General features: G+C 28.6%; 1 protein-coding gene across 1 annotated transcript; it reads right to left on the bottom strand.

The window, feature by feature from the left end:
• Positions 1 to 608: 608 nt before the first annotated feature.
• LOC111624403 (prolactin-releasing peptide receptor-like) lies at positions 609 to 23,878 on the bottom strand. Its single transcript, XM_023367233.1, has 2 exons — positions 23,748 to 23,878; positions 609 to 1,929 (listed from the first exon to the last, which is right to left on the bottom strand). Exon 2 carries the CDS (start codon positions 1,884 to 1,886, stop codon positions 693 to 695), a length of 1,194 nt encoding a protein of 397 aa, XP_023223001.1. The 5' UTR covers positions 1,887 to 1,929; positions 23,748 to 23,878; the 3' UTR covers positions 609 to 692.
• Positions 23,879 to 24,182: the final 304 nt, after the last annotated feature.

Raw genomic sequence — 24,182 nt, 5'->3', positions numbered from 1 at the left:
TGAAAGAGCATTTGCAAAAATATCTTGTAGTAATTCGTTCATGGTCTTTAAATTATATTTGTTTGCATCATATAACGCTTAAAAACTATTATAACATTCTTGCTTCTTCTTTCTTTCTTGATCCCAAATCAAATATAATTCAAACTTTAACACATTATATTTACATGTGTATAAGTTTATTCTTCATCCACTGAATGTAGGTTTGTACTGTACATACAAGTTTAAAACGTAACAATGAAGATATCATTTAATATCATTTAACCAGATAACGTCGTCTTTCATATTAGAATGGAAATATTTTTGAATTTCTGTTTAAATAATATAAACAGCTGTTTTATGTTTTCATATTTAGTGGCTAAATTTATGTATCCAAGGTAATAAATATAGAGAAACGTGATATATAAACAAGCAAAATCTATACAAAGAAGAAAGATCGCAGTCTTTTCCAAAGCAAAAACTTTTTCATAGCTTCCGGCATAAAATTTTATTGGTAAAGTTACGGAATAAAAAAAAATTATAGGTTAGAAAATAATAAATTTTTATAAATAACAAGAAATAAACACAAATACACCTATTAAAATAATTTTTATAGTAATTACAATGAATCTTTTCTATTTTGAAATGTTAACAAAGAGCAGAAAATTTTATATTTATTTTATAAGTTTTTAAGGAATTATCATATATTTAAATATTTATGTAGCAATCGAGGGGATTTTATCTACTTGTATCTTGATCGTATTTTTTGGAAGAAGTGTTTCTAATGCTGTTTCGTGACCATTACATGCCCGATTCTGACCTACGTTATGGAATCTACCAGAAGCAACCGGAGTAGTGAAACAAGGAAGAACAGTTTTAAATTCCTTGCGGAAGGTTTCGTTTAACCAAGCGTACAGAAAGGGGTTATAACAAGTGGAACTCATGGCTACTGCGTGAGAAAGAAAAAAGAAAGCGCTCAGATATTTCCAATTCGAAGCGGGGATGTAAAAGTCAACTATAAGGTTATACATGTTGATGGGTAGCCACGAGGCTCCGAAGATGACAACCATGGCTATCAGCATCCGATTAGTTCTTCTGGTTCTCTCTCTCTCCATTTCTTCCTTCTTTTGAGACTTAGCACCCGGTTTGGCCTTGGCTCTTCTTCTGAGCTTTCCACAAACACGCATGTAGCAGAAGGTGATGATGATGAACGGTACTACAAACTGAAGAATGCTGGTGGAAAAACCGAACGCTCTACGATTAGATTCGTAAGGCCATGCTTCGTCACAGTACCATTTGCCATTATCTGCTAATATCATGTTCATGAAGATACCATATGGAAGAGTAAGTAAGGCACCGGTAATCCAAATAGAGACGATGATCATGTAGCAAACGTTGAGTTGAAGTCGAGGTTTAAATGGATAAATAATGACAAAGAATCTGTCGATGGCGATCGACATTAAAGTAAAAGCAGAGATGTACACACTCACTCCTTGAGCGTATGGTACTAGTCGACATAAAACTGCTCCGAACACCCATTCTTGCATGAACATGTAAAGTGGTGTGAAAGGTACAGCGAAGGTGCACAGAAGGATATCAGATAGACCGAGATTAGTTATGAAGAAGTTGGTGACAGTCTGCATGGATTTATTGCGAAAGACAACGTAACACACCAACACATTTCCACATATTCCCAACAAGAATATTATAACATAGAGACAATAAAAAAATGCCCTAAAAGCGGGAAGATTAGTAATATAATCGGTAGGCTCGATATATTCTTCAAACTCGGTTTGATTGAAATCTTCACTTATATTTAAATAGTCGTAGACCAAAGTGTTATTCTTTATAAGAGCAGCCAGAGCTGCGTAATTGCTAAGGTGCAAGCCGTTAGCAATATGAAGAGACATATCGTATGTATAACTTCATTTAACAGATGAAATTCTGATCAATCTGAAAGAAAAAAAAATAATATACATAAATATATTATTATATATAACAAATCTTAATATAGGCCTAATACAATAATTATATCGTACATATAACTAATTAATTTTAAGTAATAAACCCTCGCTTTTACGAACTAGTTACAAAGATGTCGCTAAGCAAGTGCTGTAACTCGGTATCATAATTGAGAATAATTTAAAAAATTACAATGCTTTAATTAATAGTGAATAATAATTATAAAGTATAACTGTTATCAACTAATCAAACAGAATTACTTGACAAATTAGACCTTTTAGGAAGCTTTTTTTAAAACAAAAGGCATATAAAATAACCCCCAAAGAAGGGACATTTTTAACGTTTCCTTCAGTGACTGTTGTTCACAGGTTTGATGTATTGTTATTAAAACAAATTAATAACAGAAGGTAGTATTACTGTCTTTTTTTATTTTTGAAATGATATCATTTACATGACTCGAGGGCAACATATTTAATGAATGTTTATAAATTGAGAGTATTGTTAACGTACAGTCCATTAAATTTCTTCTTAGTAACGTTTTACACGCTAAATTTGGGTAATAAAGTCCTAAATTTTGACTTTTGATGATTAATGATTCCTTTGCAAATAATACTTCATCTTAATAATGAGAACGGAAATAAATGACTTCTACTAAGAAACGACAGATGATGCATTCTAATGATGATTAGTGATTACGTATTGCATTAACTACATCCTACGTAGAGACATTTCCATATTTTTTTATTATGAATTTTTAAAAATTCAACTAAATTCTAAATGGATTTTTGGGGATTTTAGAAGCTTTAAAAGTCTCTAAAATCCCACAAAATCGGTTTGATTTGTATATTTGGAATTTTTCGTATATTTTAGAGAGATTTTAAAGCCTTTAAAATCTCTCGAAAATATACAAAAATACAAATTAATTTATAGAAGTTGCTCAAATTTAACAATAATTCCAGGAAGATTTTTCGAAAACAGACTCGAAGAGAATGACGATTTTATTATTTTCACTTTTGTTTATATATATTTAAAATCATAAAAATACTTATTATTTCAGTATTTACAAGTTTTTTTAAAAGTTCATACTACGGCATTTAAACTCATCAATAAAGGTCCTTTGAAATATTTTTTTTTTTTGGAAATAATCCGTATAAACTACGCTACAAAAAAAATTCCAATATGTTCCTCTTTACGGTGTAAGTATTTACAAGTTTTTTTAAAAGTTCATACTACGGCATTTAAACTCATCAATAAAGGTCCTTTGAATATTTTTTTTTTTTTGGAAAACAGAATTCATAACTTGAAAGCTGTAAAATTTCCAATATGTTCCTCTTTACGGTGTAACTATAAACAGTTTTCTCTACACATTTACTGAAGAGAAATCGTTAATGTGAGGTTACAATAATACAACATGGCGAGAAACATTCCAAAAATGATTGTCATTAAGTCGAATGGCAGTGTATCTTATTGTGCAACGTAACGATGCACTAATATCGAATACGTTTTAAAACTTAGTTTTATAATTCGTATCAACGTTCCATTGTACAATGAAAGGCATTAAAAAAATGACACTTTCTTATTGCTCCTACGGGGTTATAAACGTAAGAAGTTTTATACAATAACGTCATTCAAACGAATTATATTGCTGACGTCAAAAATATCCGGAGGCAATTTCAGATTCCTTCTAACATCGATAATAGTTGTTAAATCGAGATTATTAATGCTACTTTTATCACTTTTTACATCCGAACCTAGTTACGCTATTTTTGTGTAGGAATCAAAGTCAGAAAACCGTAAGCATCAATTATAGAAGATTGTACTAAAGAAGTTATCATGTAGTTCTGGTAATTACACATCACTCGCTATTAATAACAAGTTATATTGAATGCCACTTCGAAGATGTGAAGTATACGATAAAAGCTAAAGTGTTAATGCTTAGCTGCAATACTACAGCATAAATGTTGTAAAAAAATTGTACTATTCTTTTAGTATATAAATTTTAATAGCATATACTTTACTATACTTTACTAAATACAATAAATATTTTACCAAAACCCCCTGAAGTTTTCGGACATAGTCCGTCGTCCCTTACCACTCGGTCGCACCCATTATGGGCTTACATGTAATTTTGAAGATTGAAAACCAATCAAAACTCCGAATATAAAGAGTTAAAAATTGAGAATAAACGTATTTGGTTTATTTATTATTTATTACAATTACATTTAGGCCTACATATTTAAAAAAAACATAAGAACATTTAACATTTTCAAACTGTCTTATAAATTCCGGTATCTTTGACAGCACCAAGAATTCGGAAAGAAAAGTGAATATTGTGTAGGAAAAATTTTTTCTTCAATTTTAATATTAATATTACATAAGTGTATATTTTAACCTTTAGAGATTTATTTAGGACACGATTCTCTTAGCAACTTTGCGTGGGAGAAGAAGAATGGCGCCTTTCTCCTGACCTATTTCATTCAAAAGACACGAATACCTGAAAGCTAAGCAATACAAAATATTCAGAAACGTGTTGTAAAATTGTTTTTAAAGATTTTGTTTGACTTTAATTGATTTAGAAAATTCAATAATTAATTAAAAATTTTCATGATGATTTAAGAGAAAAGTTAGAAGACATTCAAATTTGAGGAAAATTATGAAAATTTCACTCCAAAAACAACACTCGAGTTACCTATATTGTATAGTTATTTTCGTGTATAAAACACTAAACAATGATAGTTGCTCGAGGGTTCGCACCTCACCAACGTGCTGGCACAATGAATTTTTCCGGTTTTTTCTCGTGTTTAACATCTAAATATGAGAAAAAACTGCTTGGAGGAATTTCTCCTTGGAAGATTCCCCACGTGTTGTTGCCTTGTTCCTTTAAATTATTTTCTCTAAGAATTTTGAAGACAGTCAAACCTCTGAACGACGACCACTGAACCGAACGTAAAAAAAATGTGCTTTGTTTCCAGGTTATATTTTATGTATTTGAAAAAAAGACAAATATAAACAATGTTAAATTAACGTGTCTAGAAGTCCCAAATGCTTACTAATTTTAGGAATTTTCCAACGTTAAATATATTCTTAATTAATAGAATTTAATATACAATTATTTCCCTCGGAACCTCTTAAGCACGGGATCGTAAGCAAGCACTTCATTCATAAGATAATCCGCCATTGAATGTACAGAGTGGCTCAAAAGTCGATAAACAGTATTTTGTTTTGTGTGATCCAGATATAACTGAGTTTAAGTTGTATTTATGGAATAAGGCAGCATAACACTTGGGCGTAATGCTCCCTATGACTTCCTATGAATGAAAAAATAGACCTATTTAGGTGTTAAACACGTAAAAATCCCAAAAAAAAACATTACTTGACTAGCTCCTGAAGATTAGGTTAACGTTTGTAAAAAGTGTATATTCGAAAAAGACAATAATTTAGTATTTACATTGACTAACTGAATTTTGAGTCACCCCGTAGAAATTACATTTTTAGTAAATTAAAATGTATATTTTACTTTCCAGGAGAATTTCGTTTGTAAATTAAACTTATATTTGGAATTTAACAATATCGACTGTGTACATACAAACACATTTTTAAAGGAGATAATTATTGTAAAAAAATTAATTATATAGTAATTTCTAAGTATATTTTAAACTAATCTTTCTCACAATTGTTTAATTCCTAACCTATATATTTTTATTTAATAGTTAAGTGCATTCGCTATTTACAAAAATATTCATTTTCTGGCTTTCCAACATAATCGATACGCAGTAGAATTATAGAGTAAGACAACGCAACACACTTAAAGGGATGCCACCCGGGAGGACTTTCTACGGGAAACAGATTCCTATTTAGGTGTTAGACATATGGAGGAAACCCGGAAAACTTCACATGTTGGTGAGATGAGATGCGAACCCGCGACTCACCAATATTTAGTGATTTTATCTATTCAGCCAGTGGTGAACACGATATGCAGTAAATTGCTTAAGATAATCTGTATTGCATACATAATATTTACACGTAACTGTTAAAATATAATAATCTATATAATAATAATCCAATAGTTATCTTCTTCACTTTCATAAATTCCAAGCTTATTTCCTGAAATAAATCAGCTCTGAAAGCAATTTCATTAAAAATTTTCAATTTATTTTTCAATACATTATGTGCACCAAAATTATATAATTTATAAATGCAATTATTCTGATGAGAAAATATTAATTAGAATATACTAAATGTTATTTCAGTTATGCAATTGTTACCTCTTCCAAAGTAATTATTCGGAGATATCCAACAAACCTGCATGTTTTTTCTGCACTAATTACATTCCTAATAAAATTAAATACTTTTCTCTGAATAATAGCAGAAACAAATATTGATGATCGCTTTTCTCGTCTCGTTCATTATGTTAGCATCTTGGATTTCACGCGATTTAAATTTCGTTAAGTTCGCCTTTTAAAATACATTTATAACTATTTAATTGCATTACAATTGCCCAAAAATTCTAATTTATATAGAGGGTGGAACCGTGGGAGTTATTATGATGATCTCAGTTTCTTATATCATGGCACCGAGCAAGAAGGAACAAATTCAAGTGCACAAGATCATTATAATTTATTTCATTAACGGGAGTGAAAATTTAAGTGAATTTCTTAAATCTATAAATATAAATTACAAAGTTACTTATCAATTATTATTTAATTTGTTGAGTTTTTAAATTTTCTATACAAGTAAATTCTCGAAACTTCTGTTTGTTTAACGACAAGACAAATGATTAAACCTATTTGTTTCCTCATTCATCTTGCCTAAAAAATTACAATTTTTTTAAGTTTAAAGAAAAATGTCGAAATAAAATTTATTTATAAGATTTTTCAGCTTAATTAAATTCATTCTTTTAAATCGTATTAAATATCTTATAGAATGCTTCAAAAGCCAGTTAACTTTGACTTTTTTTAAGTGATTCAGCAATCTTTCTCAAGTGAGTCATCGATGTATAAAAGCGCGTTTAGTTATATTAAACAGGAGTAATATCATTTAAACAATTTTTGCAAAATTTGAAAGCAATTAAATTAATGACTTAGAAAAATACTTTATCTTCTAAATGTTTAGCTAATTTTAAAGACTAAATTAATAGGATGAAGCAAAGAAACACACGTGCAATCTGCCAAAAGGAGTTCTCCTAGGAAGACTTCTACAGAAAACTGTAGAAGTCTTCCTAGGAGAACTCCTAGGAAGACTTCTACAGTTCTTCTATTAGTCTCTATTTAGGTGTCACGAAAGTGAAGAAAAAAATAGAAAATTTTACATGGCCAGCTTGTCAGTGAGATTGGAACCCACGTCCAACCAGTGTTCAGCCAATGTTACCGGTGGTGAAAATGGTTAATTGACATTTGGACCATCCCATATTCAGCGCATAAAAATATTCGAATTCTACGTAAAATTTAATAATTTCTGTAGGTATATGTTAAAGAATTTCAAGTTATTTACTCAATTAACGTTATTTAATCGTCTATTAACTAAAATTTGATATTATTATTTTCTATATCACTTTTTCTCAAATTTGTTTTGCCATTTGTCTTAGTTTTTATTCACGAAATTTTCTTAACAATTAGAATTTGTCCACAGAAAAATGCATTGCTGTATTTTAAACATTAGAAATTTGAGAGATAAAAAGTATATACTTGTCCTTCAAACAATCAACAATATATTTTGTCACATCCTGAATTGGCCCACCGCTGAGCACTAGTAATTGGATGTGGGTTCGCAACAACCGGGTTTTATTCAAGTGTCTAACGCCTAAACAGGGGCTAGTTTTCGATAGAAAGTCCTCTCAGGAGTCACCCCTATTGGTAGATCGCCCATGTGTTGCATTCCCTTATCCGATAAATCCTTCTGAACTGAATTTGATTAAGGGTGAATCTTTGATTATTCTTCATCATATTTAACAATAGAATTAAATTCGCATCATCCATTATGCTGAAGAATAGAATGAATATATCCAGGAGCGGATTTAGGGATGAGCAGGGCGCAGCTACACACTCCTTTCGTGGATTTTTCCCGAGTAAAGTTGGTACCTCAGATTATAAAACATTTTGTAAGGCGTATTGTTTCCTTTCTGTGTCCTGCACCATAATTAAGTTGATAAACTAAGTAACACACTTACTAACAGATATTTTTAATTCGTAATCAATAAACTTACTTTATAGAAAACAATTTTATAATTCACTTAACCTTTAAAATAAATATAATAATAAAAAAAAAGAAAATTCTGATTAATTCATTTGTATTTTTTATTTTTGTCTTTCTTATCATCAATCAAAATTAATTGATCAGAGACATATTTGGAACTCATTCAAATATGATTTAGCATCGTTATCTACTCAATATGATAAGTTAAAAATTGTAGAAAAATTTAATAACCAAATTATAAATTGGAGTAAACATGTCATTAAGTTGTTTATAAATTAATAATATTGTAAACAAACTTGAAAAGCTTTTATAAATATACCAGTTTGAATAACTTTGCATATAATTTTATGTATACAATCGTGTAATAGTAATAACTTTGCGAGCAATTTTGCTAATAAGCAAGCTGACAGACGTTAGGAAATGATAGACAATTGTACTAAAGGAATGCGAAATTTTAGCGTTATGTTTACTCTAATTTTCGAATAAGCTATGACTTTGTACTAAGAATAAAGTACGCAATGGACCTGTTAGGTCGGCATTTGATCCACTGGCCCCCACTTGTACAATAATCGAGACTAAAGGGCTACTTCAACATTCAAAGTAAGAACTGAACCCACGTTCTTCATCCAACTGTTATCAGGTGAATAAGACCACAGAAGTTGGTCGTGGGTTCGCGCTCCATACCGCGTGGAATTTACTGAGTTTTCTTTTCACCTAAACAAGATTTTATTTCTCAAACTTACCTGTCTATCTTTCGGCTGTGTTATAAGCTTTAGTAATATTCTTAAACATTTCATAACATTTTTAAAGTATAAATTGATTATAATATAAAGATAATTGCGAATTTAATATATATATCTGCAACACGTTAGTAAAAATATTTTTGGCAAAAAATCAAATAAAGCTGTTTATAAAAATTTGATAAATGTCAAAAATCAACTTCGTTTGCTTCTATTATAAAAAGAAATCAGACTTTTTATCGTATAGTCTCAGAAACTTATCAGCAATTAACTTTATTAAAAGCCCTAGAGTATATCCATAGCTTGCTATAAATATACTCTAGGATATACGTAAATACATAATTTCAATACTGCTAGTATTTATCATCATCATCATCCTCATCACCCTTCCTAGTTCGGTAGATCAAATAATTTGGACTCTTGCCATCTTTGGCCATCCTTTTTCTCTTCCCGCTGGATGATTTCTTTTTTTAAAGTAATTATACTATCATTTTCCTACATTGCCATCACTAGGCTCTTATTTATATTATTTATTTAAATTATAAATGCATTTTATAATGTTCGTAATTTCATGATCGTTGTTTTATCGTTACGTTCTCAATAGTGGCCGTTATCTAGAGGTTTGACTGTACTTATTAAGTTATATTTAGTTATGTTGAACTTAAGTTAATATAATTGAAGTTAGATAATAATCAAAAACTTTTTAAAGAGAATTTTAGAAAATTTGAGTAGTAGTGAAAACTTAAATTTAATTAAATGCCTTATATAAGACATTAGAAATGTGATATTCCATTTAAGATTAAAGAAAAACTTTCATTCTTTTTAATTAAAAAAAAAAACTTTATCTCTCTACCAGATTAAGAAATATTTTGGAGAGAAATTACACGATGATCAAGTTACAAAGAAAAATCTAATGGAAGATTAACTATATCGAGATCAAATTATTCTAATAATAATTAGTTACTTTGCTAATTAATTCGGCAGAAAATTAGTAGAATAATTTGATTTTAAGGTGTAAAAATTGGGAAACTTAATCTTACCGTTAGATTTTTCTTAGAAATTTGATCTTTTAATTTCTCTATAAAACATAGGCGCCAAGTTTAAGGAGCCGGAATCTGAGTGTTCCCAAAGTTGCGGGACAAAAATAATTCGTTAGCCTTCAATTACTTAAAGTATTGTTGGGAGGCCGAACGAGTTCTTTCCTCAATGATATTTTAAGTGGTGCTCGTTAGAGATGGCCTCTGCGCTGAAAAATACTTCTTAATCTTTCAGTAAGAAAATCTTGTATGTATTAAGAGGGCCTTTTTTCAAAATTCATCGTGAGTTCGACCAGGCCCACAATTGAACCGTATGGTGAGAGATTGACAGAAGAGGATTTTCACATAAACTAAATAAGTTCAGCATAGACTTGTCTAATCTCTAAAGGAATGTAGGAAGAATTGATCTAAATAAATCCCTGTCTTAGTTATACTATATACATAATCATAATCATGTTTAGACAGAATTAGAGTGAAATTTTATTTTGAAATTAGAACAAAATATTATCATGAAGTGAAAACTAATGATCTTGATGTGTAAATTTAAAATGTAAATTCTGATTTTGACTCATCGATCGGAATTATCAATTAGAAAACAATTCAATAATCGATTGTTTAGGAGTTCGACAGACAAACGGACGCTTAATTAACAAGGCGACATAATTTTGATGTTCATCAATCATCGACTCTAGTGTATTATTTTAATATGTTGATGTGTAAAGAATGGATCCACGTTAAAGTCAACGTAATTAAATATTATATTTTCAAGTTCAGACAGCTTTAAAACTCGAATAATTCGTGAAAATTAAGCCCATTTTTAGTTATTCTATTATCTAAATTAGTTTATCTCAACTTGACTATATTTTGCAAATTGAATTTCAACGTAATTTAAAGAAATTTATACAAAAATTTCCTTAAAATAACATGAAATTTTAATGATTAGAATTAACGAAGGACAGACGGAAGGTGGGCGACAGTGGTCTGCAATTCGAAAATTGCATCCCAGTAATTTTATTTCGATCTAAATATGTTTTTGCTAATACACTTCAGTTATTTACTTTATTTACCATAAGATTATAGCTTTAAAAATTGCTATATTTTTATTTAAAACGTGGACTAAAACAACAAAAAGTTCTTCTGTTTAAGTATAATGCAAATTTACTGTAGACTATCGATTTGTCTTCATATTATTGATTCGACTGTTTCTTTAAAGATGTTTAAATTAAATTATAAAATAGTTTAACTTAATGATTTTTGTAACAGTTTTTTGAATAAATAATTCATAAAATTGAAAAAGAAGTCCAATCAAATAATAAAAAATAAGTATGATACGATTCAATTCGCTCGGCAATTTTTGTTTTAAAAGTATTTTCTAGAGTTTTAATTTGTTTAACACCTTTCTTGAACAGTGTTAAACAACCCTCTGAACTAATCTGTAATGAATTAATTCATTAAAATAGAATTGTTGGCGCGTTCAACGCGTCTGTTTATACACTTTAAACATGCCAACAATTCTCATTTAATTAATTAATTACTGGAATTTCTTACTTTATAATTAATTTTCGAATGATAATTTTACAATTAAAACGTATTTAACTCTATTTTAAATGTTTATAAATCGGTAAAAAGTATTATAATGTTACGTAAATTAACATCATTATTTTTAAAATTGTAAAGTATTTTATAATATAAACGTCAGATTTCTTAAAATTCGTCTTGTGTGCATCTGGCAAACACTTGAACACACAATTCGACACTCGTGTAAATAAACTTTAGAACATTTCTGACAAAATAGTTACGTTCTAGAGATTCAACAGCTTCAAACTTTGCGTGAATAAACTGATTAAGACATCAATGACACGGTTCATCATCTGTTATTGATGAAACGATTGAAGTTAAACATAATTAAACATTATTCACTTCGTAAAAAAATTTTCGTAATATTTCCTAGAAACATTAAGAAAATAAGAAGCTGGAAAAATCTTAACAATAATGTATTACGAATACATTTAAATTCTCTGCATTTGAGATGATTCATCATATAGAATTGGGTGAGCGGATAAAAATCACTGAACAACGGTCGCGGGTTCGCTCCTCACCAAGAGTCTAATCGCGTAGAATTTATCAGGTTTTCTTTACGTGCTTAACACCTAAACAGGGGCCAGTTTCTTATAAAAAGTCTTTCCGAAAGTCATAACCCTTGGCAAATCGCCCATATGTTAGATTCGCTTATCCCATTAATTCTAATCATATAGAACTAAAGGCTGTGTTTACTTTACTGTCTTTTAATCCATATAAATAAATGAGTATCTGTATATCAGGATTTCCTCCTTATAACAAATTGTATATCGTTCTAAATTAGATTTTTTTTATAGATCTTTGCAGTTGATGCCATTTGATTCGAGTACGATAACACCACTCGTAGCAATTTCCTTGTGTATTCAATATCTACAAACGCGTTTGTTATGATAAGAAATAACCACAATAACAAGAAATAACGACGCAGATAATTGCGTTATTGTGATAAGAAATAACCAGGAGAATAGCAACGATAATCTTTGGATTGCAGTCGTGTTCAATTTGATATCATCTCTTCATTTTACATCCAAGAAATTCTATAATAATCATGGTCGGAGTATACAGGCTGCAGTTTAGGGCTGTCATTTTTAGTTTTAAACTGGAAACGCCTGTTATATGTTATAGCTTAAGGCCGCAACATATGTATTCATTTATTACCCTTGGATCCGAATAGATTAGTAAAATAAGACAACGTAACACTTCATCAAGAAGTGCTTCCCAGGAGGACTTTCTATGGGAAGCCACACTTAGATATTAGACGTGAAAAAAACTCCTCTTGCCAGCCGGTTGGGAGGTTCGAACCCACGACCAATGTTCAGTGCTTTTATCCATGGGCCATTCGTTATTTGATTTTTTCTGTAAAATTACTCATTGTATTTTAAAACAAACAATTATATTACATATATAAATAATAGGCCTGTAGAATATTTAATTAAAAATTATTGTTATTATATAAAATAATTTAAAAATCGATTTAAAAATTTATTTAATTATTCATTTCAAATATTTTAGAACGTTAATTACTATATTTAAAACGTTACACTCTCACAAATTATTGTCATTATATACAAAGTAAATGCACTCATTAAGAATATATCGGATAAAGTAAATTAAATTGATTTTTATAGTTAACATACGCGAGAATTAATATACTTTTCTGTATATTTAAATATAGAAAAATAAAATAAAATTTGCCACAATAAAAATTTTATATTTTTAATACATTTTTCTAGTGTATTTTTCTTCATTTATCTTCAGTAGAAGTTACTTGTAACACGAATTCTTTACTTATTTTAGAAAATAGAATTTTTATCCTCTAAAATATGTTGTTTTCTAACATTTTCGCATTTTTGTTAAGAACATTCTCTGGCTTAAAGCATTAAAATGCGACAAACAACAAAATTTGTATAAATTTCAAGAATTTTAACATTTTTCTAGAATTTTTTTTCTTTTTATTTCATTACTTTAACCTTGAAAAATCGTAATTTGAAATTTAAATTTTTCCCTTTAATCGTAATTAAATTTAACTTCAATTTTTCCATTCGGACTTTAGTTAAATTTTCTGACTGAACTTTGGTCATTTGAGACGTAAAATCTTTAGGGATTTTAAAGCAAATGAGTAAATTGGAAAGATTAAGAATTCCTCCAGAATTTAAATTTAAAAGACACTTTTTTTTATTGTTAAGTTTCAATTGTAATTTTATGTAAAGATATGCTTGTCGCTCAGGTAAATTTTCTTCCTCTTTTAATGAAATTATGTATAATTGTCTTTTAAAATGTGGTTTCAACGGAATTAAAATGGAAATTGAATTTAATTTGAAAAACTTTATTTAAATAGTTGGTTTGGTAGGATGTGGTAACGTTACACAGGGACGTTCTTCCAAAGGGGTGCGAATTATCTATAGCCAAGGAGGAACGTGTCAAGGGACGTATTTAATACTTAAATGTACCCTTGGATCTCCTTGGTGCATACAGTACCTGCCGGAAGAATTTTTCTACAGAAAACTGGACACAATTTAGGCATTACCGCACGTGAAAAAACTTCATACGATTAGTAACCCGCATGCAGTGTTCAATGGTTTTATCTACTCGGCCACCGGAAGTAAGAAATAATTAAGATAAAAGACTCATATGAACTGTACTTTTATTCATTAATATATAGCTATAAAATATCAAGATTCATTTTCAAGAACATTAAAATAAGTTTAAAACAGAAACACTATCGAAAAAACACATTAAAAAACAAAAATTTTTCTTCTTTACCTATGGAAAATAGTTTAATACTAAACATATTTTTATTTTTGTTGTTATAACTTTTATACAGTATTTACTGTTAGTATAATTTATTTAAAATTTGTCGTAATTACCGTGTTTAATTGCAAACTGTGTAATTTACTAGTCACTGTAAACGAATGCAAATATATTATTCTTATTATGAATAATATTGTAAAATGGTTCGGTTGCACATAACAAAAGAATTCTTGTAACATAAGAATGTTCAAACACGATGCTACAACGAATTTATGATTAATTATCCATTTTAAATTCTTATGAAATGTGTGGAAGTTCATTAATCAAACTTATGTAAAATATTTTAAGAATAATAACTTTTAACTTTTCTATTCAAGAAAATCGATTTTTTAAGTTATAAAAATTTCAATTCGAGAATTGAAATAGTGTAAGCTTTTCAAAATGGCGACGAATTAGAATGGCCGTCATTTTGAAATCCTGCTAAGTTTCAAAATTTTTGGCTCATTCAGTCTCGAAATATATTGCAAAATAGACACCAACGTACCCACAAAAAAACCTTACAAAATTCTGTACTTCTATATATACAAATTTTACATTCTTTTTGCTCCCGAACTGTCAAAATTGGGGTCAGAGTTTAACCGATTATCATATTTTCTTTATATACACGATTTAGGTGAATTAATTTTCGACAAATTTGACTTGGAATAACCATAATATACAGAAAGGTATCTTTACTCTCGATTCTCTTTTCAACACACACCATTAGAAATGCAAAAAGGATTTCTAGAGGCAGAAAAACAACAGAAAATTCTTTTGTAGAGCAATTGAAATCAGCAAGATTTTGCCAAGAAAAATCAGAATTTCCAAATACTATTAAATATATTTCAAAAACAAGGCGATTGGTGGATGATACAGATAAGAAATTTACTCAAACATCACTCACAAATACTCTTACAAAGAATATTTATTTATTTTAAAGTATAAAATAACAGGAACGATGACAGAAGAAAGTATTTCAAATACCAAATGATGAACGAGAGTGATGGAAAATTTCTTTTCTTCAAATAAACTGTGTTATACTTTCAAAGAATTTGTAAAATCAGCAAAAGTGTAAGTTCTTTGTGTAAAGAAATTCTATAAAAATAATACATTCGATGAAACAGTTAAATAACTTTCAGATACATCATTTAGAAGTTATTTGAGATCGTTTCCTCCACAAATTATAATGTAAACTTCAAAAAACTTGCAGTAATAAACCAGATTTTACAAAGAAATCAGCATAAATAATGCTCTACAGTACTTTAAACTTTGTGGAGAATCGTATAAAATGGATGTATTTTTCAAAAATATATTATGGATAAAATCATTTTTTAAAATTTTTATGGAATAATTATTCATAAATTGAAAAATATGGTAAGTCTACACAAAATGATGTTTTTAAAAGTTTTATTTTATATCAGCATTAACCATGCATTTGATTATAGACCATTCTTATGCTAATTCTATACGACAAGGTTTTATAAAAAAAATTCAGAAAAGAAAATTTTATAATACAATAAAAATAAAAATATTTTGAAGTCAAAACCTCTAAACAACGACCACTGACAGGTGAAAAAAAAAATAATAATAACCGTTATAGGGAGGTTCGAATTGTTTGGATAAATTCTTCGATACTTTTTATGTAAATTAATAAATTGACTGGAATGTGTTTTTCTTATATTGCTTAGAAACAGAATTTATAATAAAGAGCTTCTGTTTTTCTTTTATGAAAATTTGTAAAAGTATTTTTTATTCTACTCAAAACTATTTGGAGTTAAAATAAATTTTTCCCTTTGGAATAACGTTAAAAGTAAATGCACTCATTAAGAATATATCGGATAAAGTAAATTAAATTGATTTTTATAGTTAACATACGCGAGAATTAATATACTTTTCTGTATATTTAAATATAGAAAAATAAAATAAAATTTGCCACAATAAAAATTTTATATTTTTAATACATTTTTCTAGTGTATTTTTCTTCATTTATCTTCAGTAGAAGTTACTTGTAACACGAATTCTTTACTTATTTTAGAAAATAGAATTTTTATCCTCTAAAATATGTTGTTTTCTAACATTTTCGCATTTTTGTTAAGAACATTCTCTGGCTTAAAGCATTAAAATGCGACAAACAACAAAATTTGTATAAATTTCAAGAATTTTAACATTTTTCTAGAATTTTTTTTCTTTTTATTTCATTACTTTAACCTTGAAAAATCGTAATTTGAAATTTAAATTTTTCCCTTTAATCGTAATTAAATTTAACTTCAATTTTTCCATTCGGACTTTAGTTAAATTTTCTGACTGAACTTTGGTCATTTGAGACGTAAAATCTTTAGGGATTTTAAAGCAAATGAGTAAATTGGAAAGATTAAGAATTCCTCCAGAATTTAAATTTAAAAGGCACTTTGTTTTTATTGTTAAGTTTCAATTGTAATTTTATGTAAAGATATGCTTGTCGCTCAGGTAAATTTTCTTCCTCTTTTAATGAAATTATGTATAATTGTCTTTTAAAATGTGGTTTCAACGGAATTAAAATGGAAATTGAATTTAATTTGAAAAACTTTCTTTAAATAGTTGGTTTGGTAGGATGTTGTAACGTTACACAGGGACGTTCTTCCAAAGGGGTGCAAATTATCTATAGCCAAGGAGGAACGTGTCAAGGGACGTATTTAATACTTAAATGTACCCTTGGATCTCCTTGGTGCATACAGTACCTGCCGGAAGAATTTTTCTACAGAAAACTGGACACAATTTAGGCATTACCGCACGTGAAAAAACTTCATACGATTAGTAACCCGCATGCAGTGTTCAATGGTTTTATCNCCGGAAGGTTTTAAGGGTAACTGGCCCCTATTCAGGCGTTACAGACGTGGCGAAAAGCCGGAAAACTCCACGTGGTCAACCCATTCTGGTGAGGCCGAACGTGGGTTCGGCCTCACCAGAATGGTGAGTTTTGACTAAGTCTCATTAAAAATTAAATAAATTGATGGCAAAAATTCGAATTAAGTGATTACTGCTCTTAAAATGCGGCAATGTTCGCAGCCGATTATTAACATTAGAGTTAAGTTTTGGAAAGATGACAATATTTCTATTAATTCTTTAGCAATATTTTATTTTTAAAAAATACCCCAAAAATTTAATAAAAACATCTTTTATGTCGTTAAATTTTACGTTTTCGTATCAATTCATCATTTATTATAGTAGTATAGAATGTTCGATATAAAAACTCTATATTTTGTATAAAGTATACGAGTTCTTAAATGTTTTTCAGCAAATTTCGATATAAGTTTTATATTTCTTAAGATATTCGTGAATAAAATACCAAATTTCTACGTTTGTAATCATTCGTTGTATGGAAGAAAACATTTCAGTTCTTTCATATACATGAAATGTTACATAGAACGGTAGCAAAATATTTTTTAAAAAACCCGCATATTTAGATTAAAATGGCAACTATTTCAAACTACGATATACACAGACTAAGGATTACTAAAGAATAAAGATAAATTAGAATTTTAAAAAAACATTTTTCTACCCTGTCGCATTAAGAGCTTTTTCCATGTCCAGGCCCACAATGGATGCCGGATGGTGAGGGACGGGATCCCTCTACGAAAAGTTTATCAGTGCCGAGTAGATAAAGCCACTGAACAGTGGTAGTTGGTCGCGGGTTCGTTCCTGACCAATGAACCGACCGCGTGTAGTTCACCGAGTGTTCTTCAAGTGTCTAACAACAAAATAAGGACTATTTTCTCATAGAAAATCCTTCTGAGAAGGATCTTCCATGTTTTGAGTTGCCTTACTCCATCCAACTTACCTTATCCCTATTCGAAAAATTTTCGAATATTGCTCGCCCGGACCCCCAAAAGCTGACGTTTTTAACCAATTCAACCATTCACCCGATCCATTCCAATTTAAATTATTGTATTATATAACTATAAATATACAAAGCTGCGAAGATTTTATGAATATATCTTTAAATCTCCACTAGAATTAAGTACATATTTTATAAAGCATTTTGTTATATTGTAACATTATATCATGTATTTATGGAGAATTTTTAGTAGTCATTTTCTGTACTACAACATATAAAAGCCATAGCTTTGTTTTATTGAACCAATGTATAATTATTTAAATTAATAATTGCCAGCGTATTAAAATTAATAACTTATTTACAAATATCTTTCAATTCATCTAATCATCATAAAATTTCAAATTAAACCTTTTATTTCATTGTCTAATGATCCATAAACACTGTATGTAATTAATGTTGTGATGCGAGAACTAGTAGAGATTTTACAAATTAATACAAAGGAATAATTTAAGGGATATAATCCTTACATTAAATTAAACACCTAATTGCGCCACAAAGGATCTAATTGATATATGTAATTAATACTCAATTTTTAATTTTTAGGTGGATAAACAACAAGATTTTTATACTTTCCCATTTGTTATAAGCTATATCAATAATTATAATTATAATAGAGGAAAATTGTGGTGATTTGTTTAAAAAAATGACCACCCAAGGACTATACATTTTTGGACTCGTGATTAGGAAAACGTTGAGAAATGCAAAAAACAAAAAAATTTAGGAGGCTTTTCTTATGTTTCTGTATGTGTGTGAAACATGATTTTGTCCACCCACTTTAATAGCTTAATAATTTAAGTGTCTTTCGTTGAAAAATTCTGAGAAATGCATGGAGTTTTGTGTATTAAAGGCATTGATGCTATTAAATTTTGGTGGTAAAAAGTCAATGAGGTGGGGAGAGAAAGGGGAGTCATGTGTATATCTGATTCGTTGCTGGATTTTTTAATAATTCCACAAATGAATGCTTAGTTTGTACTAAGCATTCGTTCACTAATAATGTCAGATATGATTTTTTACTTTTTTACTGTATTAGCTTCTTATAACAAAAATATTTTATAACTTATTTAATCTAGAAGCGATTATAAATGATCACTAAAGCAGTAGTTAACCTTTCTCGTCACTAGTACCACCGAATTTTTAAAGTCATTATCACATATCCCCATAAAGAATAAGTTAAGTTTGGTAAGTTAGAGGTAGGGAGATTGATGGCATAAGACAACACAACACATCTTCAAAAGGGAAATGCCTCCCCAAGAGTACTTTTATGAGAAATTGGCCACCCTTAAGTTGTTAGACACGTAAAGAAAACCCAGAAAAGTCACGCGATAATAATGCCATTGACATAGCCTTTTTCAAAAGTTTCCGTTGTTTTGTACGCATTTTTGTTCAAAATTTTTAAAAAATTCCTAAAAATTGCCATTATTGGGAGATGGCCGTTATGGGAGGTTCGACTGCATAATTTCAACAAAAATCAATTAGCTCAGTTCTTATAATTATAAACGCGTTAAAAACAAATAAACATTAAAATAAATAAATATATACTAATTAATTATAAATCGATTCGATTTTAAAATTAGACTTAAGATTAAATACATGTGAAAGTTGTACATTTATAAAACTGATAGATTTACAAATGTACAACTTTTGAAACACATAAAACAATAAAGAAAGATAATTTCTACATTTAAATAAGTTAAAACACAATTACAAATGATAATAATTAAATTGGAATATTAAAGAAGTATGTAATGATTGTTTGACGTAATGACTTTATAATAACTAGACATATCTTCATTATGATTCAACATTTAATCAAATCGATCCATGATTTATGGAAATAAACGTAAACGTCACATATTCATCAGTTTAAATCGAAGATAATAATATTAAAATTAAACAACGAAAACAAATAAAGCTCTTTCATAAAAGTGGTCTTCAACCAATTCATTTTAGTGCTTCTTTTTCCATCTTTATTTAAGTTTCTGGCCATTTATGAGCCTAAAGAACATAAAGTAAGGAGGTATAATATTCCCTTCATCCATTGGATCTATCTTATACAATGCTTTTTGTTTGTTTTTTAAAACTCGATAAGGAATTAAAAAGAAATGTCTATTATTATGACTCTTTCTCGTGAAACGGTAACTTTTGTAGATTCTGCCGATGATGATATCGTAAATGGTAAGTGGAATAAGGTAATATAACAACTGGACGATCTGCCAAAGGGTGGTGTCTCCCGGGCGGTTTTTCTGTAGGAAACGGGTCTCTAGGTGTAACACTCGAAGAAAATTCCTTCACGTTTTAGGATGTGAATCCGCGATCAATTACTAGTGTAGTGGTTTTACCCACTTGTGGTTATAATAGTCTATAAATAACACTATCATATTTATAATTGTACAGTTATATTTTACAATGAGAATATTTATTATTGTTTTCCACATATTTGTTATTGGTCACATCTAAAGAACTGTCATCCTTTCGAATTTTGAATAGAAAAAAAAGTTGGTAAACTTCTTTACTTTTCTCATTCAAGCTTTCAAAACTTTCAATGATCCCATAGAATCCACAGTTGATTTATCGCCGAAGTTATAAGAAGTGTTTGATTTTAAAAACTCATTGTTGAATATCTCTAAAGGGAAGAGTCCTACAGAAAATCTGGATTATACTACGACGAACTTTTAAAATTGTAAATACAGTATTTTAAATGTTAAATTTCTTTTTTTGTGTGTATCCTGAGAACAATTATATTAGAGATTATCTCAACTATAAAGCGTAGTAAAAACTCTAAAGACTGTTCCTCATTATCCGCATTTTTTATTATCGTGCTTAACTGATTAAAAAAATTAATATTTTCGTCTCTATGCATTTCCAAGTGTACTACAATTAAAACTGTGTAAAACAGGACTCGAATAAACGAAAGCCTGTCTATTTGATAAATATAGCTCATTGATTATTCGAAAAAAAGTAAATTGTTTTATGTAATTTATTACTTTTAAAACGTTAGCGATATTTGAAGCATTTCTCTTTTTGTTTTCAGCTGTTAATGACCCGAATGGCGCAACATTGTCTACTATAGATCGAAAGTGAGAGAAGAAATTCTTTATTGATGCCTAAAAATAAATGTTAAACGAAGAAAAGCTTCTATAAAAATCTTTCTTCTATTATTTTCTTGTTAAAAATTTAATATAAAAAGTTTATTTTGTTATAATACTTAAAACAACGTTCGTATCATTTAATATAATGCAGTAAAAGTTGTGTAAACTGGAATCGTACGACAAAATTATAGGGGCCAGTTTCTCATAGACTAATATCTAAATAGGGGCCAGTTACCCGTAGAAATTCCTTTAAGGAGTATCTCCACTTGGCAGATTGCCCATGCATTGTGTTGACTTATCCTATCAATATGTATATTAAAAATATATGTATTCGACAATTTAAGATGCAAAAAATAAATAAAAATTCGCAGAAATTTAATTTTCAACACGATTAAACTGTAAATTTTCAAGTAAAATTTTATTCTGTAATTTATGAAACAAGTTTAAGTGAAGTGGACGAAGGGGATTTTGTATTGTGGTTGAAAATAAGTCATCAGTAGGAAGGATGGGGAGTAATTGATGCTCCTTCCACTGTTTCGGAGAATTACAAATGAATCATGTGACAATTTGTAAGTAAATAAAGAAAAAACTTGAAGGAAGAAATTCGTTGAAGCGATAAAATATTAAATTTCTCTCGCCAGCGATTACTCATTTCGATAATAAATATCTAAATAAAAAATATTCCATTTAAATAATTATTATAAAATGCATATATAGGCCTATTAATTTAGAGTAATAACCTTTTTATAATAAGAAAATATTGGAAAAATAAGTGAAAAATGTCAATTTTTTTTAATTTAAAATAATTAACAACATTATTATACAAAATTACCTGAAATTAAAAAAAAAACAAATAAGTAAAAATTGCTTGAATTACTTAATTTAATTGTGATTAATTTCAATTTTAAATTATTTTTTTCGGTATTTAATTAAATGTAGTTTATAATTACTATTTTTTTAGCTTTATTACGAAAGATTGCGATATAAATGTCAGTGAATACAAAATATATATGCATACAGAACCTCTGGAAACGGCCAATGACGGGAATATGAAAGATGGGTCTTTATTTGGAGGTTAAAAAGAGGTGGCCATTGTTTAGAATTAGACGTTATTGAAAGTTCGATTACATATGTATTTAATGACAAAAATATACTTGTACATGGCTAATAATATAATTAATCATACACTATTGTATAATATGGTTCATGAATATTTACAATTATCAGTAAAACAAGTGGGTGCTAGACTACTCAAATTTATAGATTCACTGCTACATGATGCGAAACAATACTGAAATAAACACACTACGCAATATAATAATACAGTACAGAAAGTTGTTTTATTTACCAATTTCATTCGTCCATCCCTTTTTAACATTTTACAACATCGTGACGTAAACAAAGACTATAATTTAACGTACTGTGCGAGTCGCGATCTACCGGTTGGTAGTGATTTTATATAAAAATATGAAAGTTTTTAACAGAAAAAAAAATCTTAAATATTAATATTAAATAGATAATATCATAAACGTGAAGAAAGAAAATAGGATTTAAACTTGAAAAATCGGATTGTTTTCAGAGAAAATACAGTAAAATTGGAGAGAAATCTTCCAGGAATTCCCAGTTGATTCCAAAATTCAAGAAATCCAAAAGAATTTGTCTACAGACAAGTGAAAGTCTCTATTCAAAAGACTACAATTATAATGTAATAAAGAAATAAAAAAAATAGTTTTCTATAAATCTACGGATTAAAATTTTTAAAAAATACGCGATTCTAAAGGAAAAAAAATCAATTTTAACGCGAGTTTAAATATTTATATCAGAATTTAAATCAATTTTTTAGACTAGAAAAACGATCATTTATTGTAAAAATATATTAGAAAGAAACAAAAATTACATTATAATAAATAAAGAATATTTTAAATCCTTTTTTGTATATAAGTTTCAAGAAGAAAACATTAAAATTGGATGCTTTTTCACAATTAACTCTTCTATTTTCTGAAAGTATCGCTTCACTTTTCTGTTTTGTTTTTTCTTTATTTCTTAATTAAAATGCAGAAAAACTTATTTATTAACTAACCAAAAGTTAAATATAATTAAACAATAATATAATTTACTATTATTTTTCATTTTATATATATAGAGTAAATGATAATTTTATTATTGGAATGAATTTTACGATCGACAAACAAATAAACTGCAAAGAAAATGTCAAACGTCCGTTTATAGTAATTAAGATAAAATATATTTCTTTTTCCCAAAAAGAAAACACATTTAACTATGCAATTGTCGAAAAATAACTTAATTAACAAGTTTAGAAAGTTATTTAAACAAGAACCGATGTTTCAAACAGTAAAATCGTCGACATTTGTACAAAAAAAAATCACCTCTAAAAGATAGATTAATATTAAATAATCTTTAAGAGAATTTAATGATTATTTTTTAGTTTTATTTTAAACAATTAAGTAAGATCACTACTCGCGTACGAAGGGGTTATAATAGAACTTACTGAATGTTGCAGTGTCTTCTCTCCACGTCCTCACTAAGACCGGTTTCCGCATCCACTGTCAGACATACGCGACGTTCTAACATTTCCAATAACCACGCGGCCACCTAGCGAGAGAAGAAGAAACGTTCGCTACGCACCAGTTGCGTTACGTCGATAGAAGCTTTCGAGGAAGCGCATTATACACGTTCGTATTAATGTTAAATATGCAAATTTCGTTTAAAAAAATACTCGTATTTTTTGGAAATTCTAAGAGTAAGATATTATTTTTTTTTTAATTTTTACTTACGTATTAATTTTAAATATTTAAAATAAAATTGCGAATGAATTAAATATACAAACGAAACTCGTAAATCTAATTTAATTTACGTTTTGAGCGTTATAAAAATAATTCTTGAGCAAATTTAGTTTAATAAATTAAGCTGAATCTTCTGCTCT

The sequence above is a fragment of the Centruroides sculpturatus genome, unplaced genomic scaffold, assembly GCF_000671375.1.
Source record: "Centruroides sculpturatus isolate CEXI.00-Female unplaced genomic scaffold, Cexi_2.0 scaffold405, whole genome shotgun sequence".
NCBI classification, from domain to species: Eukaryota; Metazoa; Arthropoda; class Arachnida; order Scorpiones; family Buthidae; genus Centruroides; species Centruroides sculpturatus.
Note: the sequence above shows the minus strand (reverse complement) of the source record. Positions and strands in the feature narration are given on the sequence as shown.